General features: G+C 36.1%; 1 protein-coding gene across 2 annotated transcripts in view; it reads left to right on the top strand.

The window, feature by feature from the left end:
- The first annotated feature begins 13424 nt into the window (after positions 1–13424).
- ZBTB41 (zinc finger and BTB domain containing 41) overlaps positions 13425–17935 on the top strand; it is a 43854-nt gene continuing 39343 nt past the window's right edge. The window contains exons 1-2 of one of the 2 annotated variants that reach the window (XM_077902337.1): positions 13425–13546; positions 14234–15521. In XM_077902337.1, the coding sequence (XP_077758463.1) occupies positions 14399–15521 (1123 nt within the window). In that variant the 5' untranslated portion in view covers positions 13425–13546; positions 14234–14398. Of the gene's footprint in view, positions 13554–14233; positions 15522–17935 lie in introns of both variants that reach the window. The other variant, XM_077902338.1, reaches the window with a different exon arrangement.

Here is a 17935-nt window from a genome sequence, read left to right as displayed (position 1 = left end):
ATCTATTGATAAGTAGTTAGGTTGCTTCCATATCTTTCCTACTGTAAATAAGGCTAAATGAGCATAGGAGTACATATAGCTTTTCAAATTAATATTTTCACTTTCTTTGGATAAATAACCAGGAGTGGAATTGCTATATTGTATGGTAGTTCTATTTTTATTTTTTTGAGGAAATTCATAGCATTTCACATATGGCTGTACCAATTTATATTTCCACAACAGTACACAAGGTTCGCTTTTTGCCCCCCTCCTCGTCAACCCCTGTTATTTTTTGTGTGTGTATTTTTTATTGGAGTTTGATTTGCCAACATATAGTATAACACTCAGTGCTCATCCCATCAAGTGCTCCCCTCAGTGCCTATCACCCAGTCACTCCATCCCTCTGCTCACCTCCCCTTCCACTACCCCTTGTTCATTTCCCAGAGTAAGGAGTCTCTCATGTTCTCCCTTTCTGGTACTTCCCTCTCATTGTCTCTCCTTTCCCCTTTAATCCCTTTCATTATTTTTTATATTCCCCAAATAAATTAAACCATATAATGTTTGTTCTTCTCCAATTGATTAACTTCACTCAGCATAATACCCTCCAGTTCCATCCACACTGAAGCAAATGGTGGGTATTCGTTGTTTCTAATGGCTGAGTGATATTCCATTGTATATATAGACCACATCTTTATCCATTCATCTTTCAATGGACACCAAGGTTCCTTCCACAGTTTGGCTATTGTGGACATTGCTGCTATAAACATTGGGGTGCAGGTGTCTTGGTTTTTCACTGCATCTGTATCTTTGGGGTAAATCCCCGGTAGTGCAATTGGTCAACCCCCTGTTATTGTTTCCTTTTTGGTAACAGCCATTCTGACAGGTATGAGGTAGTATCTTATTGTAGTTTTGATTTGAATTTCTCAAATAATTAGTGATGTTGAGCATCTTTTCATATATATGCATATACCACAACTTCTTTATTCATTTATCAGTTGATGGACATTTGGGCTCTTTCCATAATTTGGTTATTATCGATAATGCTGCTATAAACATTGAGGGGCATGCACCCCTTCAAATTAGTATTTGTGTATCCTTTGGGTAAATATCAGGTAGTGCAATTTCTGGATCATATGGTAGCTCTATTTCTAACTTTTTGAGGGACTTCCAAATTGTTTTCCAGAGTGGCCACACCAGTTTGCATTCCCTTCAACAGTGCAAGAGGGTTCCCTTTTCTCCACAACCTTGCCAACACTTGTTTCTTCTGTTGTTGATATTAGTCATTTTTACAGATGTGAGGTGGTATCTCATCATAGTTTTGATTTGTATTGCCCTGATGATGAATGATGTTGAGCATATTATCATGTGTCTTCTTTGGAAAAGTGTCTGTTCATGTCTTCTGTTCATTTCTTAAGTGGATTTTTTGTTTTTAGGGTGTTAAGTTTGATAAGTTCTTTATAGATTTTGAATACTAACCCTTTATCAGCTACATCATTTGCAAATATTTCCTCCCTTCCCAAAGGTTGCCTTTTAGTTTTGTTGATTATTTCCTTCACTATGCAGAAGCTTTTTATCCTGATGTAGTCCCAGTTGTTAATTTTTGTTTTTGTTTCCCTTGCCTTAGGTGACATATCTAGTAAGAAATTGCTACAGCCAATATCGAAGAGGTTGCTGCCTGTGTTCTTCTCTAGGATTTTGATAGTTTCCTTCTCACCTGTAGGTCTTTCATCCATTTTGAATTTATTTTGTGTATGGTGTAAGAAAGTAGTCTAGTTTCATTTTTCTGCATGTGGCTGTCCAGTTTTCCCAACACCATTTGTTGAAAAGACTGTCATATTTTTTTCCATGGGAAATTCTTTCCTACTTTGTTGAAGGTTAGTTGACCTTATAATTGTAGGTCCTTTTCTGAATTTTCTGTTCTGTTCCACTGACCTATGAGTTTGTTTTTGTGCCAGCACCATAATGTTTTTTACTACAACTTTGTAATATAGCTTGAATTCCAGAATTGTGATGCCTTCAACTTTGCCTTTCCTCTTCAAGATTGCATTAGTTAGTCTTCTGTGGTTCCATAAAATTTTAGGCTTGTTTATCCTAGCTCTGTGAAAAATGCTGGTGGTATTTTGATAGGGATTGCATTAAATGTTAGATTACTTTGGGTAGTAATAGAAATTTTAATAACATTTGTTCTTGTAGTGCATGAGCTTGGAATGTCTTCCATTCCTTGTGTCACCTTAGTTTCTTTCGTAAGTGTTCTATAGTTTTCAGAATGCAGATATTTTCCTCCATGGTTAGGTCTATTCCCAGGTATCTTATGGGTTTCGCTGCAATTGTGAATGGGTTTGATTCCTTGGTTTCTCTTTCTGCTTCTTCATTATTGTTGTATAGAAATGCAGCAGATTTCTATGCATTAGTTTTGTATCCTGTGACTTAACTGAATTCGTGTATCAGTTCTAGCAAGCTTTTGGTAGAGTCTTTCAGGCTTTTTACATAGCATATCATGTCATCTCTGGAGAGTGAAATTTGACTTATTCTTTGCTGATTTGGATGCCTTTTATTTCTTTTTGTTGTCTGATTGCTGATCCAGTATAGGTTAAACAACAGTGGTGAAAGTCGACATCCTTGTCTTTTCCCAGAGGAAAAGCTCTCAGTCTTTCCCCATTGAGGATTATATTAGCTGTGGGTGTTTTGTATATGGCCTTTATGATGTTGAGGTATGTTCCCTCTATACCTGCTTTGTTGAGGGTCTTTTATCAAGAATGGATGCTGTACTTTGTCAAATGCTTTTTCTACATCTATTGAGAGGATCATATGGTTCTTTTCTTTTATTAATGTGGTATATAATTTTGATTGAATTCCAAGTATTGAATCACCCTGGCAACTCAGGAATAAATCCCACTTGATCATGATGAATGATTCACTTAATGTACTGTTGGATTCTATTTGCCAGTATTTGCTAAGAATTTTTTTGCACCCATGTTCATCAAGGATATTGACCTATAATTCTCTTCTTCAGTGGGGTCTTTGTCTGGTTTTAGAATCAAGGTAATGCTGATCTCATAGAATGAGTTTAAAGTTTTCCTTTTCCTTCTATTTTTTTAAACAGTTTGAGAAGAATAGGTATTGACTGTTGTTTAAATGTTTGCTAGAACTCCCCATGGAAACCATCTGACCCTGGACTTTCGTTTGTTGGGAGATTTTTGATTAGTGATTCAATTTCTTGGCTGGTTATCAGTCTGTTCAAGTTCTTTATTTCTCCCTGTTCCAGTTTTGGTAGTTATATATGTTTCTAGGAATTTCTCCATTTCTTCCAGATTGCCCAATTTGTTGGCATATAATTTCTCATACTATTTTCTAATAATTATTTATATTTCTGTGGTGTGCAAACTTCTTTCATTCATGATTTTATTTATTTGGGCCCTTTCTCTTTTCTTCTTCATAAGTCTAGCTAGAGGTTTATAGATTTTTTAAATTCTTTCAAAGAACCATCTCCTAGTTTCATTGATCTATTCTACTGGTTTTTGTTTGTTTCTGCATCATTCATTTCTGCTCCACTCTTTATTATTTCCCTTCTTCTGCTGGTTTTAGGCTCCATTTGTTGTTCTTTTTCTAGTTCCTTTAGGTGTAAGGTTAGGTTCCGTCTTTGAGACTTTTGTTGCTCCTTGAGTGAGGCCTGTATTGCTTTGTATAAAAACAAAGCTGGTGGCATCACACTTACTATGTTACAAAGCTATAGCAATCAAAACAGTATAGTATTAGCATAAAAACAACCACATGGATAAATGGAGCAGAAAAAGGAACCCAGAAAGAAACCCATTCATACGTAGTCAATTAATTTTTTACAAAGTTGCCAAATATACAACGGGGAAAGAATGTTTCTTCGATAGTGGTTTTGGGAAAACTCGGCCCCAATTTTACTCTGTACACAAAAATTCAACTCAAAATGGATTAAACACTTGAATTATAAGACCTGACACCATAAAACTTCTAGTAGAAAACATAGGAAGTAAGCTTTATGACATTAGTCTTGCCCATGTTTTTTTTAATTTGACAACAAAAACAAAAACTAACAAGTGGGACCACATCAAACTAAAAGCTCCTATACAGGAAAGGAAACATTTAGCAAAGTAAGTAACCTTTAGAGAGAGCAGTATTCTCTGTCTGCCTATGTCTGTGCCTCTCTCTCTCTCTGTCTCTCATAAAAAATAAATCTTAAAAAAAGAAAGAAAGAAAAAAAAATAGAAAGAAAGGAAAGGAAACATTTGCACAGTGGTGGTGGAAATGTAAATGGGTGTAGCCACTACGGAAAACATTATGGAGGTTCTTCAAGAAATTCATAACAGAACTAACATATAATCTAGCAATCTCAATTCTGGGAATATATCCAAAGGAAATAAAACCATTGTCTCAAAGAAATATAAGTAAGCCCATGTTTATAACAGCATTATTCACAATAGTCAAGATATGAAAATAACTTGAGAGATGTAGATAGAAGACTGGATAAAGAACATGATATATATTTCATATATATCACATATATATAATGGAATATAATTCAGCCAAAAGGAGGGAGGGGGGGAGTACTGCCCTTTGCAACAACATGGAGGGTATTATCCTAAATGAAATAATCCAGAAAAAGACAAATACTGCATGGTGTCACTTACATGTGGTATCTAAAAACAAACAAACAAACAAACAAATAAACAAAACCCTTGAAGTTATAGAAACAGAGAGTAGGAAAGTGGTTGCCAGAGGATCAGAGGTGGGGGAAATAGGGAGAGATTAGTAAAGAGTACAAATATTCAGTTAATAATAAGGTCTGAGAATCTAATGTATAGCATGGTGACTATGGTTGGGAACACTGTATTGTATAATTGAAATTTTCTAAAAGGCTAGAACTTAAATATACTCACAAAAAAAGTAAATATATGAGGTGATGGATGTGTTCATTAACTCAATGGTTGGAATCCTTCCACAATGTATGGGTATATCAAATTGTATGTTGTATACTTTAAATCTTACAATTTATCAGTTGTACTTCAATAAAGTTGGAAACAAAAATTTTCCCCCTCTATTTAGCAGAGAACTCCCTAAAGTATATGAAGTTTTTATGATCATAATGTTTTCATGGTAAGATGAAAACTCTTTCCTATTCTTTGTCTTGCATATTTCAGAGCTCTGACTTTGGAGTCTAACATCTAAATGAGCCTACAAGTACTATGACTTTATCTGAAAATAAATTTATTAGTAAATTTATTTTTTATTACAAAACTGTATGTTAACAATAGAAGAGTTGAAATATATATATATTTTTTAATTAAGAAAAGAAAATCTAGGGCACGTGGGTGGCTCAGTCAGTTAAGTGTCTGACTTGATTTCAGCTCAGGTCATGATCTCAGGGTTGTGGGATCAAGCCCTGAGTCCAGCTCTGAGATCTGTGGGGAGTCTGCTTGAGATTCTTTGTCTCCCACTCACTCTCTCTCTCTCTCTAAAATAAATACACAAATCTTTAAAAAAATGAAAAGAAAATCTTACATCACCTTATCACTCAGAGATTTCTATGAATATTTTTGTGCAATGTCTTCCAGTCTTCACTTAGTATAATTCCTTTCTACACATGTGACCATACCATACCAAAAGTACTCTTTTACACATAAAAATTATTACATGTATTATAATTACAAAAATGAATGTACCATTTTTATTATTATATAATTCATATACCATAAAGTTTACCCTTCTAAAGTGTACAATTCAATGAGTCTTAGGATATTTGCAAAGTTGTAAAATTATTACCACAATCTAGTTTTAGAACAGTTTTATCACCTTAAAAAGAAACCTGTACCCATTGGGAATCATTCCCCATTTGCCCCTCTCCCTAGCCCCTAATCAACTACCAGTCTTTGTCTTTGTGAACTCCCTTGTATGTTTTATGTATAAATAGAATCATAGAATATGTGTTCATTTGTGTTCCATTTCTTTCACTTAACACAAGTTTTCAAGGTTCCTCCATGTTATAGCATTTATCAGTACTTTATTCCTTCTTTTATCTTTTTATTTTTTATGTTTAAATTTTCATCAAAAATTTTATTTTAACTGTGGTAAAATACATACACATAAAACTTAACATCTTAATTGTTTTTAAGTGTATAGCCCAGTCAATGATAAATATATTCACATTACTGTGCAACCAGTCACCAGAACTCTTTTTTTAGAGTTTTTTAAATTTAAATTCAATTAATTAGCATACAATGTATTATTGGTTTCAGAGGCAGAGGTCAGTGATTCATCAATCTGATAAAATACCCAGTGCTCATTATATCATGTGCCCTCCTTATACTTTATTGCTTTTTATGACAGAAAAATATTTAATGTATGACTATACTACACTCTGTTATCCATTTATCAGCTAATGGACATTGGGTTTTTACCACTTTTTGGCTATTGTGAATAATGCTGCTATGAATATTCATGCACAAGTTTTTGTGTGAACATGAGTTTTCAGTTCTCCTATGAGTGGAAATGCTGTATCATATGGTAACTTCATGTTTAACTTTTTGAGGAACTGACATTTGAGAATGTTTTCCAAAGTGGGTGCCACATTGTATGTTTCCACCAGCAATTTATGAGTGTTCCAACCTCTCCACATCCTTACCAATGCTTGTTGTTATCAGTCTTTTTAATTAGGGCCATCCTAGTGAGTGTGAAGTGGTAAGTACCTAATTGTGGTTTTGATTTGCATTTCCCTAAAGACTATGATGTTGATCATCTTTTCATTTGTTTCTTGGCCTTTATATACCTTCTTTACAGAAATGTCTATTCAAATCCAATGTTCATTTTTAAAGTTGAGTTACTGCATTTTATTTTTTATTTGTAAGTTTTACAAAATATATTCTTTATACTAGATTCTTATCAAATTTATGATATACAAATATTTTCTTCTATTCTGGGGTGGGATGGTTTTTTCACTTTCTTGGTCGTGTCCTTTCTTTTTGGTCCTTTTATAAGATGGGGGCCAGCATCACTTTCCAACTTTGCTTTTCTTATTTCCTCTAAATCTTATCTATTGTTCTCTATTGGTAGAGACTAAAGGGAGTCAGCCTGCAAAGCTGAGTTCCATTCTCATCATCACAATGCAGAGTACTGAAGGGTGGACTTGAAGTCAGTAGAATAGACAACAGCTTAATAAATGACACATAGGAAAGGAAATCTTCTTATGGGTTTATCAATTATACATTGTTTTGTTTTTTACAAAAAAAAATACTTTTTTAATGAGCATATTAAGTGGTTGTTTTCCATTTATATATATATATATGTATATATATATATGTATATATATATCAAGGAATAAAATATTACCTAATAGTATACTTATCTTTTTATATCAGAATATAAAATAATAATTTATATATAAATATGAATAGGTAAATAGAAATATATAAGTATATAAAACACATAGATAATTTCATATAGGCATACATATTTGGAATTGCTATATCTTCCTCCTGGATTGCAAATTGTATTATTATGAAATGTCCTTCTCTCAAGTAACACATCTATGTTAAAGCTGACTTTGTCCAATATTAACGTAGATACATCAGTCTATGTATTTGCATAGTGTACCATTTTCAAAATACTCACTTTTAACTTTTCTTTATATTTGTTTGTCTCTAGTAATCATCACATAGGAAGTTTTGATTTTTTTTAATTTAGTCTGTCAATCATTGTCTTTTTAAATGGATAATTTGGTCAATTTACAGATAAATAATTAGGTATTACATTTGGTTTTAAATCTACCATCTTACTGTATTTCTCTATTTTTTCGCCTGCTCTGATTCTTTTTCTCTCCTTTCTTTTCTTCTTCTGGATTCTGTATTCAATGTTCAAATTCCCTCCTCTATTAGCTTGCTTATCAACTATTATTCTTTTACTTTTGATTTTAGTAGTTACCTCAGAGATCATAACAAACATCCCTGAGTTGTTAAAGTTACATAAAAATTAGCATTTTTTAACATATGCTGGACAGCACAGGACTTGAGAATCTCTTAATTCCTTTCAATGTATCTTGCCTTTTATGTTATTATTTTGTTAATCCCAAATAATAATTATTATTATTGTTGTTGTTTTCAGAGTCAATATTTATTTGCATTTACTCATGTTGTTCTTAATTTTTTTTTTTTTTATGATAGGCACACAGTGAGAGAGAGAGAGGCAGAGACACAGGCAGAGGGAGAAGCAGGCTCCATGCACCGGGAGCCCGATGTGGGATTCGATCCCGGGTCTCCAGGATCGCGCCCTGGGCCAAAGGCAGGCGCCAAACCGCTGCGCCACCCAGGGATCCCTCATGTTGTTCTTTATTCTTTCCTTCATTACATTATTCCCTCTATGATCATTTTTTTCTTTGCCTAAAATATCTCCATTTGATATTTCTGTAACTATGAGTCTGCAGCTAATGAATTCTCTCAAGATTTGTGTACCCTACAAGTTTTTTTTTTTTTTTTTACCCTACAAGTTTTTATTTCCCTTCTTATATAAAGGATTTGTTCACTGGATAATATAATTCTAGCTTGGCAGTTATTTTATTTTAGCATCATTAAGATATTATGAAGATACCTTTTAGATTCTAAGGTTTCCATTGAGAAGTCAGCTTTTGGTCTAATTTTACTCCTGTAATGCTGATAACTTTTTTGTAGTTGTTCTGATGCTTTTTAGATTTTTTCCTTATCTGATTTTTAGCATTTTCAATGTGACATGTCCAATTTTATTTTTTATTTTTTATTTATTTTTATTTTTTATTTATCCTGCATGAGTTCCTAATAATCTCTGGCTTAATCTCTTTCATTAGTGGGAAACTCTTACCCATTATCTTTTACAATATAGCCTCTTCTTCATTCTCATTTTCCTCTCCTTCTGTGGCTCTATTAAGATTTACATTAGGTCTATTCATGTGTTTCACTTTTATTTTCTCTTTTCTGTGATTATCCATTCTTGGTCTCTATGTTTTATTTTGGAGATTTCTTCTGATTTATCTTTAGCTCAATGGTTTCTCGTAGCTCTTTCTAATCTCAGGTTAAATTCATCTATTGTTTTTATTTCATCATTTGTCTTTTTCTATCCTAGAATTTCTATTTAATTTCCATTTCTTTGTGGAAATCTTCAATATTCTCTGCCAATTTCTTGAACTTATTGCTCCTAGATTCTTTGTTGCTGTTGTCTTGGGCCAATAAGTCCATTTTCTTGATCTCCCATAGAACTGTTTTGTCTACTTGTCTGTTTTGTCTCTTCCTTTTTTGGAAACATCCTTTTGTGTGTATGTGTTTGATTTGTTGCTGGACATTGTATTTTAAAAATCAACAAATTAAGATTCTGGATGATGTCATCTTAATTGAAATAGGATTTAGTTTTGGTTCTGGCCAACAGCTAGGTTGAATAAGAAGCAATTCCAGATTATCTTTTTCAAGGAGTAAAAATATTAAAGACTTCAGTCTTGTTTTGTTTAAGATTTTATTTATTTATTCATGAGATACACAGAAGAAAGGCAGAGACATAGGCATAGGGAGAAGCAGACTCAATCCCAGGACCCTAGGATCATGACCTGAGCCAAAGGCAGATGCTCACTGAGCCACCCAGGCATCCCAAGACTTTAGTCTTGTGATTTTGTCTGTTTCTGGTACATTTTTAACTCATAGGTTAGGCCTTTTAGAATCCCAGCTGAAAACATGGGGTGTTTATTAGGGCACTTCATTTTTTTGTGATCCCTAAATTTCAGTTTTTATCTCCTTGCTTCAGGAATCTGTCAAGCTCTGTTCATCTTATCAGCTTTTCCAGTTAATAAGAATTACATTAGTTCATTACTAAATTTCAACAATTCTTGAATTGTAGCTCTTTCTCCTTCTCTCTCCCACTCCCCCCCAATATATATATATATCACACATAGAACAGTTGGATTTGATTTTAAGATTTTGTACCTAAGATTTTGAGTGAGTTTGATCTGTAATTTTCAGTTCCTGCAATGTCCTTCTCAGGTTTTGATATAATGATCCTGCTGGCCTCATAATATAAGGTAAATATTGCTCCCTTCCTCTTTTTAAATACATTTTTTGGAAGAGTTGTACAAAATTGGTAATATTTCTTCCTTAAATGATAGATGGAATTTATTATCTGGAAGACTTTTTATAATTAATTTACTAAAAGTAAGACTGCTAAATCTCTGATTCAATTTTGATAATTTATGTTTTCCTAGGAATTTGTCTATTTCATATAAATTTTGAAATTTATTGTTATAAGTTGTTTATAGTACCTTCTTGTTATGGTTTTAATGTGACTAGAACCTGTAATGATACCTTTTTTATACCTCATGTTATTTGTTCTTTCTGTTGTTGTTGACTATTCTTGCTGGTAATATGTCAATTTTATGCCTATTAAAATAATAAATTTTGGCTTCTAGATATTTTGTCTATTCTATATTATTGGGTTTATTGGAATAACATTGTCTTATTGACTTATAATAATTGTAGGATGTATAACTTCCTCATTTTTTTTTCTAGGGGAGGGGCAGAGGGAGACAAGCAGACTCCTAGCTGTGCCAGAGGGCTGATGCAGGGCTTGATCCCAAGACCTTGAGATCATGACCTGAGCTGAAATCAAGAGTCCAAAGCCCAACTGACTAAGCCACCCAGGCGCCCCTGTCCTCCTCCTTTGATTCAGATATAGATATATAGATATATACACATTTTCCCTAAATGTCTAGCATATATATATATTTTAGCAATTATATATATATATATGCTATATATGTATATATTATATTATAGTCATTTATGCTACAGGCCTATCAATTTTTTTTTTCCTGAAAGAACCAACATTTGGCTTTGCTCATCTGTAAGTGTGCTTCCTTTTTATTTCATGAATTCCTATCTTATCCTTTTTCTTACTTTTTTATGTTTACTTTTCTAACTTCTAACTTTGAGAACTTAGATGCTCATTTTCAGCTTTTTTTTTTGAAATATAAGAATTTAAATATATCAACTACCCTTAATGCATAGCTTTAGCTAGATCTCACAGTTTTGCTATGTTTCATTATTACTATTCAGTTCAAATTATTTGGTAATTTCCATTGTGATTCCTACTTTGAATCATAAGTTATTTGTAAGTTATACTAGTTTCCATTGTATGGAAAAATTTAAAGTATCATCATTACTGTTATTATTCATTAATAATCTCATTACACTTCTTTGAAATATGTTGATAATTGCTTTATGACAATGATCTTTCTTTTTTTACCAGATCAATTTTTATAAGTGCTTCATTTGTATACTGTAACTGTTAGATGCACTATCTTATGTGTATCATCTAGGTCAATTTTACTAAGGCTTTTTAAAAATGGTATGCTTCTTAGGAATTTTTTGATGTAATCAGTTACTATAAGTTACTATATGAATGTTGGTTTGTCTTTCTCATATTAGTTCTGCCAATTTTTAAAGCACAGGTTGATATTTTGTTAGAAGATTGCATCCATCATTTTTTTTAAAAGACTTTGTTTATTCATGAGAGACACAGAGAGAGGCAGAGACACAGGCAGAGGGAGAAGCAGGCTCCCCCCAGGGAGCCTGATGGGGGACTAGATCCCAGGTCCCTGGGATCATGACCAGAGCCAAAGGCAGACGCTCAACCACTGAGCCACCCAGGCGCCCCTGCATCCATCATTTTAATCACTGTTGCATTCAGTTATATTCTCCTTACACTTCTAAGATTTGGCGATCCTTCAAACTGATTTACTGTTCACTTAAGAGGTTAAAGACCAGCAAATTCCATCAGAACAGCTAAACTGTTTTTGCATATACAGACATTCTTAATAATAGAATGTTTTTAGAATTTTTAGGGTAAATTCTAAAGGACTCATCTGAAGGTCACTTTGTTAACAATGACAGTATGTGCATTCCAGAAGATTTACAAAACTATTAAGAAAATAAACTCTTGGGTTTATATTTGCATCTTCTCTTTCCTTAATAGCCAAATCTTGCCAGAAATTTCTCAACTTTTTAAGTATTCTAATATTCTGAGTTTTGCTCTATTGCTTCTCTTACATTTCACTTTTTTTTTCCGTTTCTTTGTATATATTCATTTTTTACTTGGTTTTAACCTCTCTTCTGTTTTAATATGAGAATCCATAATTACACATTTCCATCTCTGTTCTAAGTATTAATAAAATGATAGCTTTCACATCTATTTTCTTAATCTGCTTGGTTATTTTTAGCAATTTCTCACTTATTCATTTTCCTTCAACTCCTCCCTTTATTTTAAAAAACATTTTAAATATACTTATTTTCTGTTTCCGAGAAATCCAATATCTTCAGGCTTTGTGCATCCGAAGGCTGCAGAGAATGTTTTTATAGTTTTTAGTCTCTTGTTTTTGATGGACTCTCATTTTAGACGGCTGGCTTTTGTGGGAATGAGTCATGCAGGTGACAGGAATCCTTGTCCGGAATTCGTGTGAGTGCTAGGTATTTTCATTAAGGGTTTTAACTATTTTCAAATCAAAGAAAACTTGGGTCAGTCAAGTTTCCTCAAAGTTTCCATCTTCTCGTAGGAGAAACTTTCCACCCCAACTAGTTCTTCCACTGCGAGCGGTGGCCCCTGTAGGCTCCCAGCTATACCTTGTGCATGTAGGAGGTGATGGGTGGCGTGGGCTCACCAGTCTGGTTACCCATTCTGTTTGGCCTCAGGCTCTTATTTTCCTTGCTTCTGCAAAACCGCCTCAACTAGGACCTTGCTACCAAAACTGGGGTCCTCAGCCCAGGGATATCAGCATCACTTGAGACTCTCAGAAATGCCACAGCTTAGGTACCGGCTTCAAAAAGTTGTTCTCGTTGGGTTTTTCTTTCTTTTTGTTGTGCCTGCCTTTCCTGTCCTAACAGCTGTGTACTTGTACGTACAACTGTCCCGATATTTTCTGTGTAATGGAGATGTTAAAAAAAAAAATAATAATAATTTTCGGAGCAACCGCGTTAGGGGCTTAAAGCCGAAAAGGACCGAGAGGACCTCAACCTCTTGCTTAGATGCAGCGCGTCCGCTAAGGCCGGCGTGCGTGCCGCGCCCTGGGTCGCGGGTCACCAAGCAGCGCGGCCACCAGCGCGGAGGAAACCGGTGCGTGCTGTCGCGCCTCCGCCACTTTCCCCGGCGCCCAGCAGGCTCCTCACCCTGCCCCCCCGCACCGTGCCGCAGCCTGGTTTTCCCGCAAAGCCTCGTCCGCGTCAATCACAGCGGGGCCACCAAACCGCCGCGAAAACGCGGAGTAACGGATCCGGGGCGTAGCTAGGGTCCCCTCCCAGGGAGCGGGGAAGGGGGGGCGTACGGAGCATGCGCGCAGGCGGGGTGCGCGCACATGCGCAGTGCAGGCGCGGAGGCTGCGCGCGGGTGACGTGTTCGGCGGCTGCGGGGGCGGCGGGGCGCGGGGCGGGGAGGGAGGGTGAGGCGGGGGGCTGAACCCGGAAGTGGGTAGGCGCTGGAGCGAGCGCGCCCAGAGTGGAGCTGAGCGGCCGGGAGCCGGCGGGGGAGCCCTGGGTCCCCGGTAATGGGTCTGTGGGGCGTTTGCCCGGGGAGACCGGGGTGGGGAGGGTAGCGGGCCGGCGTCGGCGGGCGCGGCGTCCGCCTGGGCCGGGCCTGGGCAGGCTCCTCAGCTTCCCTCCGCCGCCCCGCCGGCGACCCTGCCGCTCCTGCCGGGCGCCCCGCCCGCGGCCGTGCGCTGCGGGCCGTTCAGCCGCGGGACGCTCTCCGTCCCTGAGGAGGTGCGCCCTCCCCGCCCGGGCGACCCGCGGGTCGTTGGGGAGACCGGGGGGTCGCGGCCGCCACGGCCTTATTGTGCCAGCCCGGTGCCCCGAAACCCTGAAGGCAGCGCGCCTCAGCCTGAGACCCGCCGTGATCTTGGAGGGACCCCCCCTTTTTTTTTTTTTTTTTTTTTTTTTTTTGCCCTCTTTTTAACCCATCCCGTTCGTGAATCAGGCCCGAAAGGTGTGCTCCGGCTTCCTTTAAAATTATTCTTTTGTTGCCTGTCTTTTATAACCCGGCCCTCCTCCTTCTCCACCCTAAAACCATAGCCACGGGAGAAGGGAAGGTGTGACTTTATTATAATTTAGTTTTGATTTAGAAAGGATTGGTACGCGGGTGCCGTCAATGGATCTTTAAGACTGCTTTTGCGATGGTCTTTGTTTTTTATTATTACTATTATTATTTTTACGTGTTTCTTCCTCTTTTGCAGACCATGAAACCGTCGGGCACGCCCCTCCAGAAGCTGTTAACCGAGACAATCTAGTTTTTTGGTTTTTCTGTTGTTGTTGTTGTCCTTTTTTTTTTTCTTTTCTTTTTTTAAATACGTCCCTTAAGACACTTATGAAGTTTCTTGTTCTGAAACTGTTGTACTGCAATGAAGAAAAGGAGAAAGGTTACTTCAAATCTTGACGAGAAGATCCACCTGGGCTATCACAAAGATTCTCCAGAAGGCAATGTCGCAGTGGGGTGTGACGAAGTAACCTGTACTCCTTCCCCAGAAAGACCAGCTCCTGAAGCTCTTCACTGCTACCAGGAACTTCCTCCCTCTCCAGATCAGAGAAAACTTTTGAGTTCTTTGCAGTATAACAAGAATCTGCTGAAGTATTTAAACGATGATAGGCAGAAGCACCCGTCCTTCTGTGACTTACTTATCATAGTAGAAGGGAAAGAATTTAGTGCACACAAAGTCGTTGTTGCCGTCGGCAGTAGTTATTTTCATGCGTGTTTGAGCAAAAATCCAAGCACTGATGTTGTCACCCTGGATCACGTAACACACTCCGTTTTTCAGCATCTGCTTGAATTTCTGTACACGTCAGAATTTTTTGTGTACAAATATGAAATACCTCTTGTGTTGGAGGCAGCAAAATTTCTGGACATTATAGATGCAGTGAAGTTGCTAAATAATGAAAATGTTGCCACTTTTCAGACTGAGCTGGCTGAAAAGTCTTCACCGGAAGAAACACTAAGTGAATTAGCTGGAAGACTATCAAATAATCATCAGTGTAAATTCTGTAGTAGACATTTTTGTTACAAAAAGTCTTTAGAAAATCATTTGGCTAAAACCCATAGGTCCCTTTTATTAGGGAAAAAACATGGGTTAAAAATGCTGGAGAGAAGTTTTTCCACAAGGAGATCGAAAAGGAATCGGAAGTGTCCTGTTAAGTTTGATGACACTAGTGATGATGAACAAGAAAGTGGTGATGGGTCAGACCACTTGAATCAAGAAAATTTTGATAAAGAAAAGTCAGACAGGAATGATTCTGAGGACCCTGGAAGTGAATATAATGCTGAAGAAGATGAGCTAGAGGAGGAAATGTCCGATGAATACTCCGACATTGAAGAACAAAGTGAAAAAGATCATAATGATGCAGAAGAGGAACCTGAGCCTGGTGATTCTGTAGGAAATATTCATGAGGGGTTAACTCCTGTAGTCATTCAGAACAGTAACAAAAAAATTTTGCAATGTCCTAAATGTGATAAGACATTTGACCGCATAGGTAAGAAAAGAAAGCTTGTGTTCTGTCTCTAATAACTTTTCCTGATATTTTAAGGGTGATAATTAAAAACGAAGCTTTGAAAGTAACTTTTAGAGGAATATTTAACTAGAGTGGGTGTTTGATAGTGCTTATTTTAACTAGGGTGGGTATTTGATAGTGCCTGTTTTATCTTGTTTTAAATTTGTTTTGATTCAGGAATTTAACTGTTTTTATTAGCTTTTATTTTCCCTACCTCATGTCCCATTAAAAGGTGACAGATCGTTAGTTCAGGTGTTTGGTATGAAAAAACTCCAGACTTAATAATTATGAATGTCGTGCTTTGATTTATATGTTGATTTAATTTCCTAGATAAGTCCTATTTTTTAAGTCCTGGAAAATTGAATTTAGTATAATTGAATTCAACTTAATGATTTGTATACTATTTCCCCTTGAACATGGCTGTATCTGAGTTGCAAGTCTCTAGTTATCTACCCAGTACTGTTTAGAATTGGAATGTTTCAGTTTAGGCTTATAGTTAAGAATAAAACTGAACTGGATATAAATTAATTCTGTAGGTAGAGACTTTAGGAAATGTCTTGATTAGTAGTCTTTATTATAATAACTAGTAACTTTTTCTTTATTAGAAAAGTATATGCAGGAAATGTGATCTATAACCTTAAGTTAAAAAGTATGTAAGTGAACATTTAATTTCAAGAGGTCTAATATTTGCCAGCAAAATAATTTTTGGAGGTGGTTTTACAAGAACTATTCTAATGTAAACTTTTAAACTGCAATAGTTAAGCTATTTCTATATAAATCAAAGTTCAGAAATTTTTAAATATACTCCACCACATAATGTTAAGAGGAACATTGAAGTGCAGCTTGACCTTGTAATATTATTTATGCAGTTTGATATATCCCCATGTATTTCCAGTGTTGAGTTACTTACGTTACTGGTTTAGGTAAAAATTGATTTTATAAGGTATTGGTAATCATTTGCTCTTAAAATATGGGACAGTACACACCCTATGGCATAAGTGGTAACCTCTTACTGCTTTTTATTTTAAGCCTTTGAATCTCCAAGTCAGAATATTTTTGACAATCTAATTTAATAATTACTTACCATTATTTTTACTGTGTTTGAGACTCTGTACAAACATGAATAAAATAATTTCATGAGTAACTCAATTGGAAGAACATAGGAATAAAGGAACTTGCTAAACTCAGGCTTGCTAAACTCAGGCTCTCTTTCTCTCCCTCTTTTTCCCTCTCTCTCACACACAACTGTAAAACAAGTACTGTGAGGGGTATGAGAAGAGAGTATTTTTGGATTGAGATACTAGAGAGCACATTATCTTTTTAGTAGATTCTTCTTTGACTCTATATTCTTAGTACATGCCTCTTCTACTCTCTTAGTTTGACCTGATTTGACTTGAGATGAATAAGCAGGGGTCAGGTCACAAGTGGCATTGTAGGCCTAAACACTTAGATCTCTAAACTATCCTGTTGAATGTGAGGGCTGTGAGATGCTTTAAGAGTAAGAGGAGTTGTATGTTTTCTAATTTCAAGTAAAATTGGAAAACTAAATACTATAATTCATAGTCTCATAACGCTGTCAAGTTCGCTCATAAAAAAACTTGGTAATTTTATTTAGTTTGGCATTTCCTCAAATAATTTTATTATAAGACACTTCTGTGGTGCTTCTTTTAATATCCAAAAAAACCCACTGCAGTTCTTTGCACCCAATTTAGGAAAACACTGCTCAAGATTAAGTTCCCGATATACTAAGAGAAAGGTGTTATGCAGCTTTTTTAACCGAGGGCAGCCCAAATAATTGTGAGAATCAGTAGGTCACATTGTAGACTTACCTGCAGCCTACTTTTCTGAATGTATTGGATATTATACCCTTCTTTTTATCCACCCCTTCTTTTGCTTAAGCCTCACTGGTGCCACTTGCTTTTCCCCAGGACAGAGATAAAGATTGAGATTGAGATTATATCATATTGATTAAAAAAGCTTGAGCAATAGTGAAGTCAGACCACCTGCATTTTTTAATCCAGATCTTGGGCAGCTTACTTAACCTGTCTGTATTTTTGTTTCCTCATAGGTAGAGTGGGATGATGCTGATACAATGCTAGTAGTACCTTCTCATGGAGGTTATTATGAAGATGAAATGGGGTAGTCTTGTGAGTCACTCAGAATACTGTATGAAATTTAGATATTGAAGGAATACTAGCTGCTCTTATTGTTAATCTAGTATAGTTATTACATACCTCTACTAGTAATAAACAAGAAATTACATATTCTGTGTTCTCAAGAATGTTAAAGTTTAATGAGTACATGCAAAAACACAATCATTGCAGTGAAGATAATCGTACCAGGAAAAGTAAAAGGAATCAGTAAAGATTTCATAGAGCAGATAGCATTTGAACTGA

Source organism: Canis aureus, chromosome 6, assembly GCF_053574225.1.
Source record: "Canis aureus isolate CA01 chromosome 6, VMU_Caureus_v.1.0, whole genome shotgun sequence".
NCBI classification, from domain to species: Eukaryota; Metazoa; Chordata; class Mammalia; order Carnivora; family Canidae; genus Canis; species Canis aureus.
Note: the sequence above shows the minus strand (reverse complement) of the source record. Positions and strands in the feature narration are given on the sequence as shown.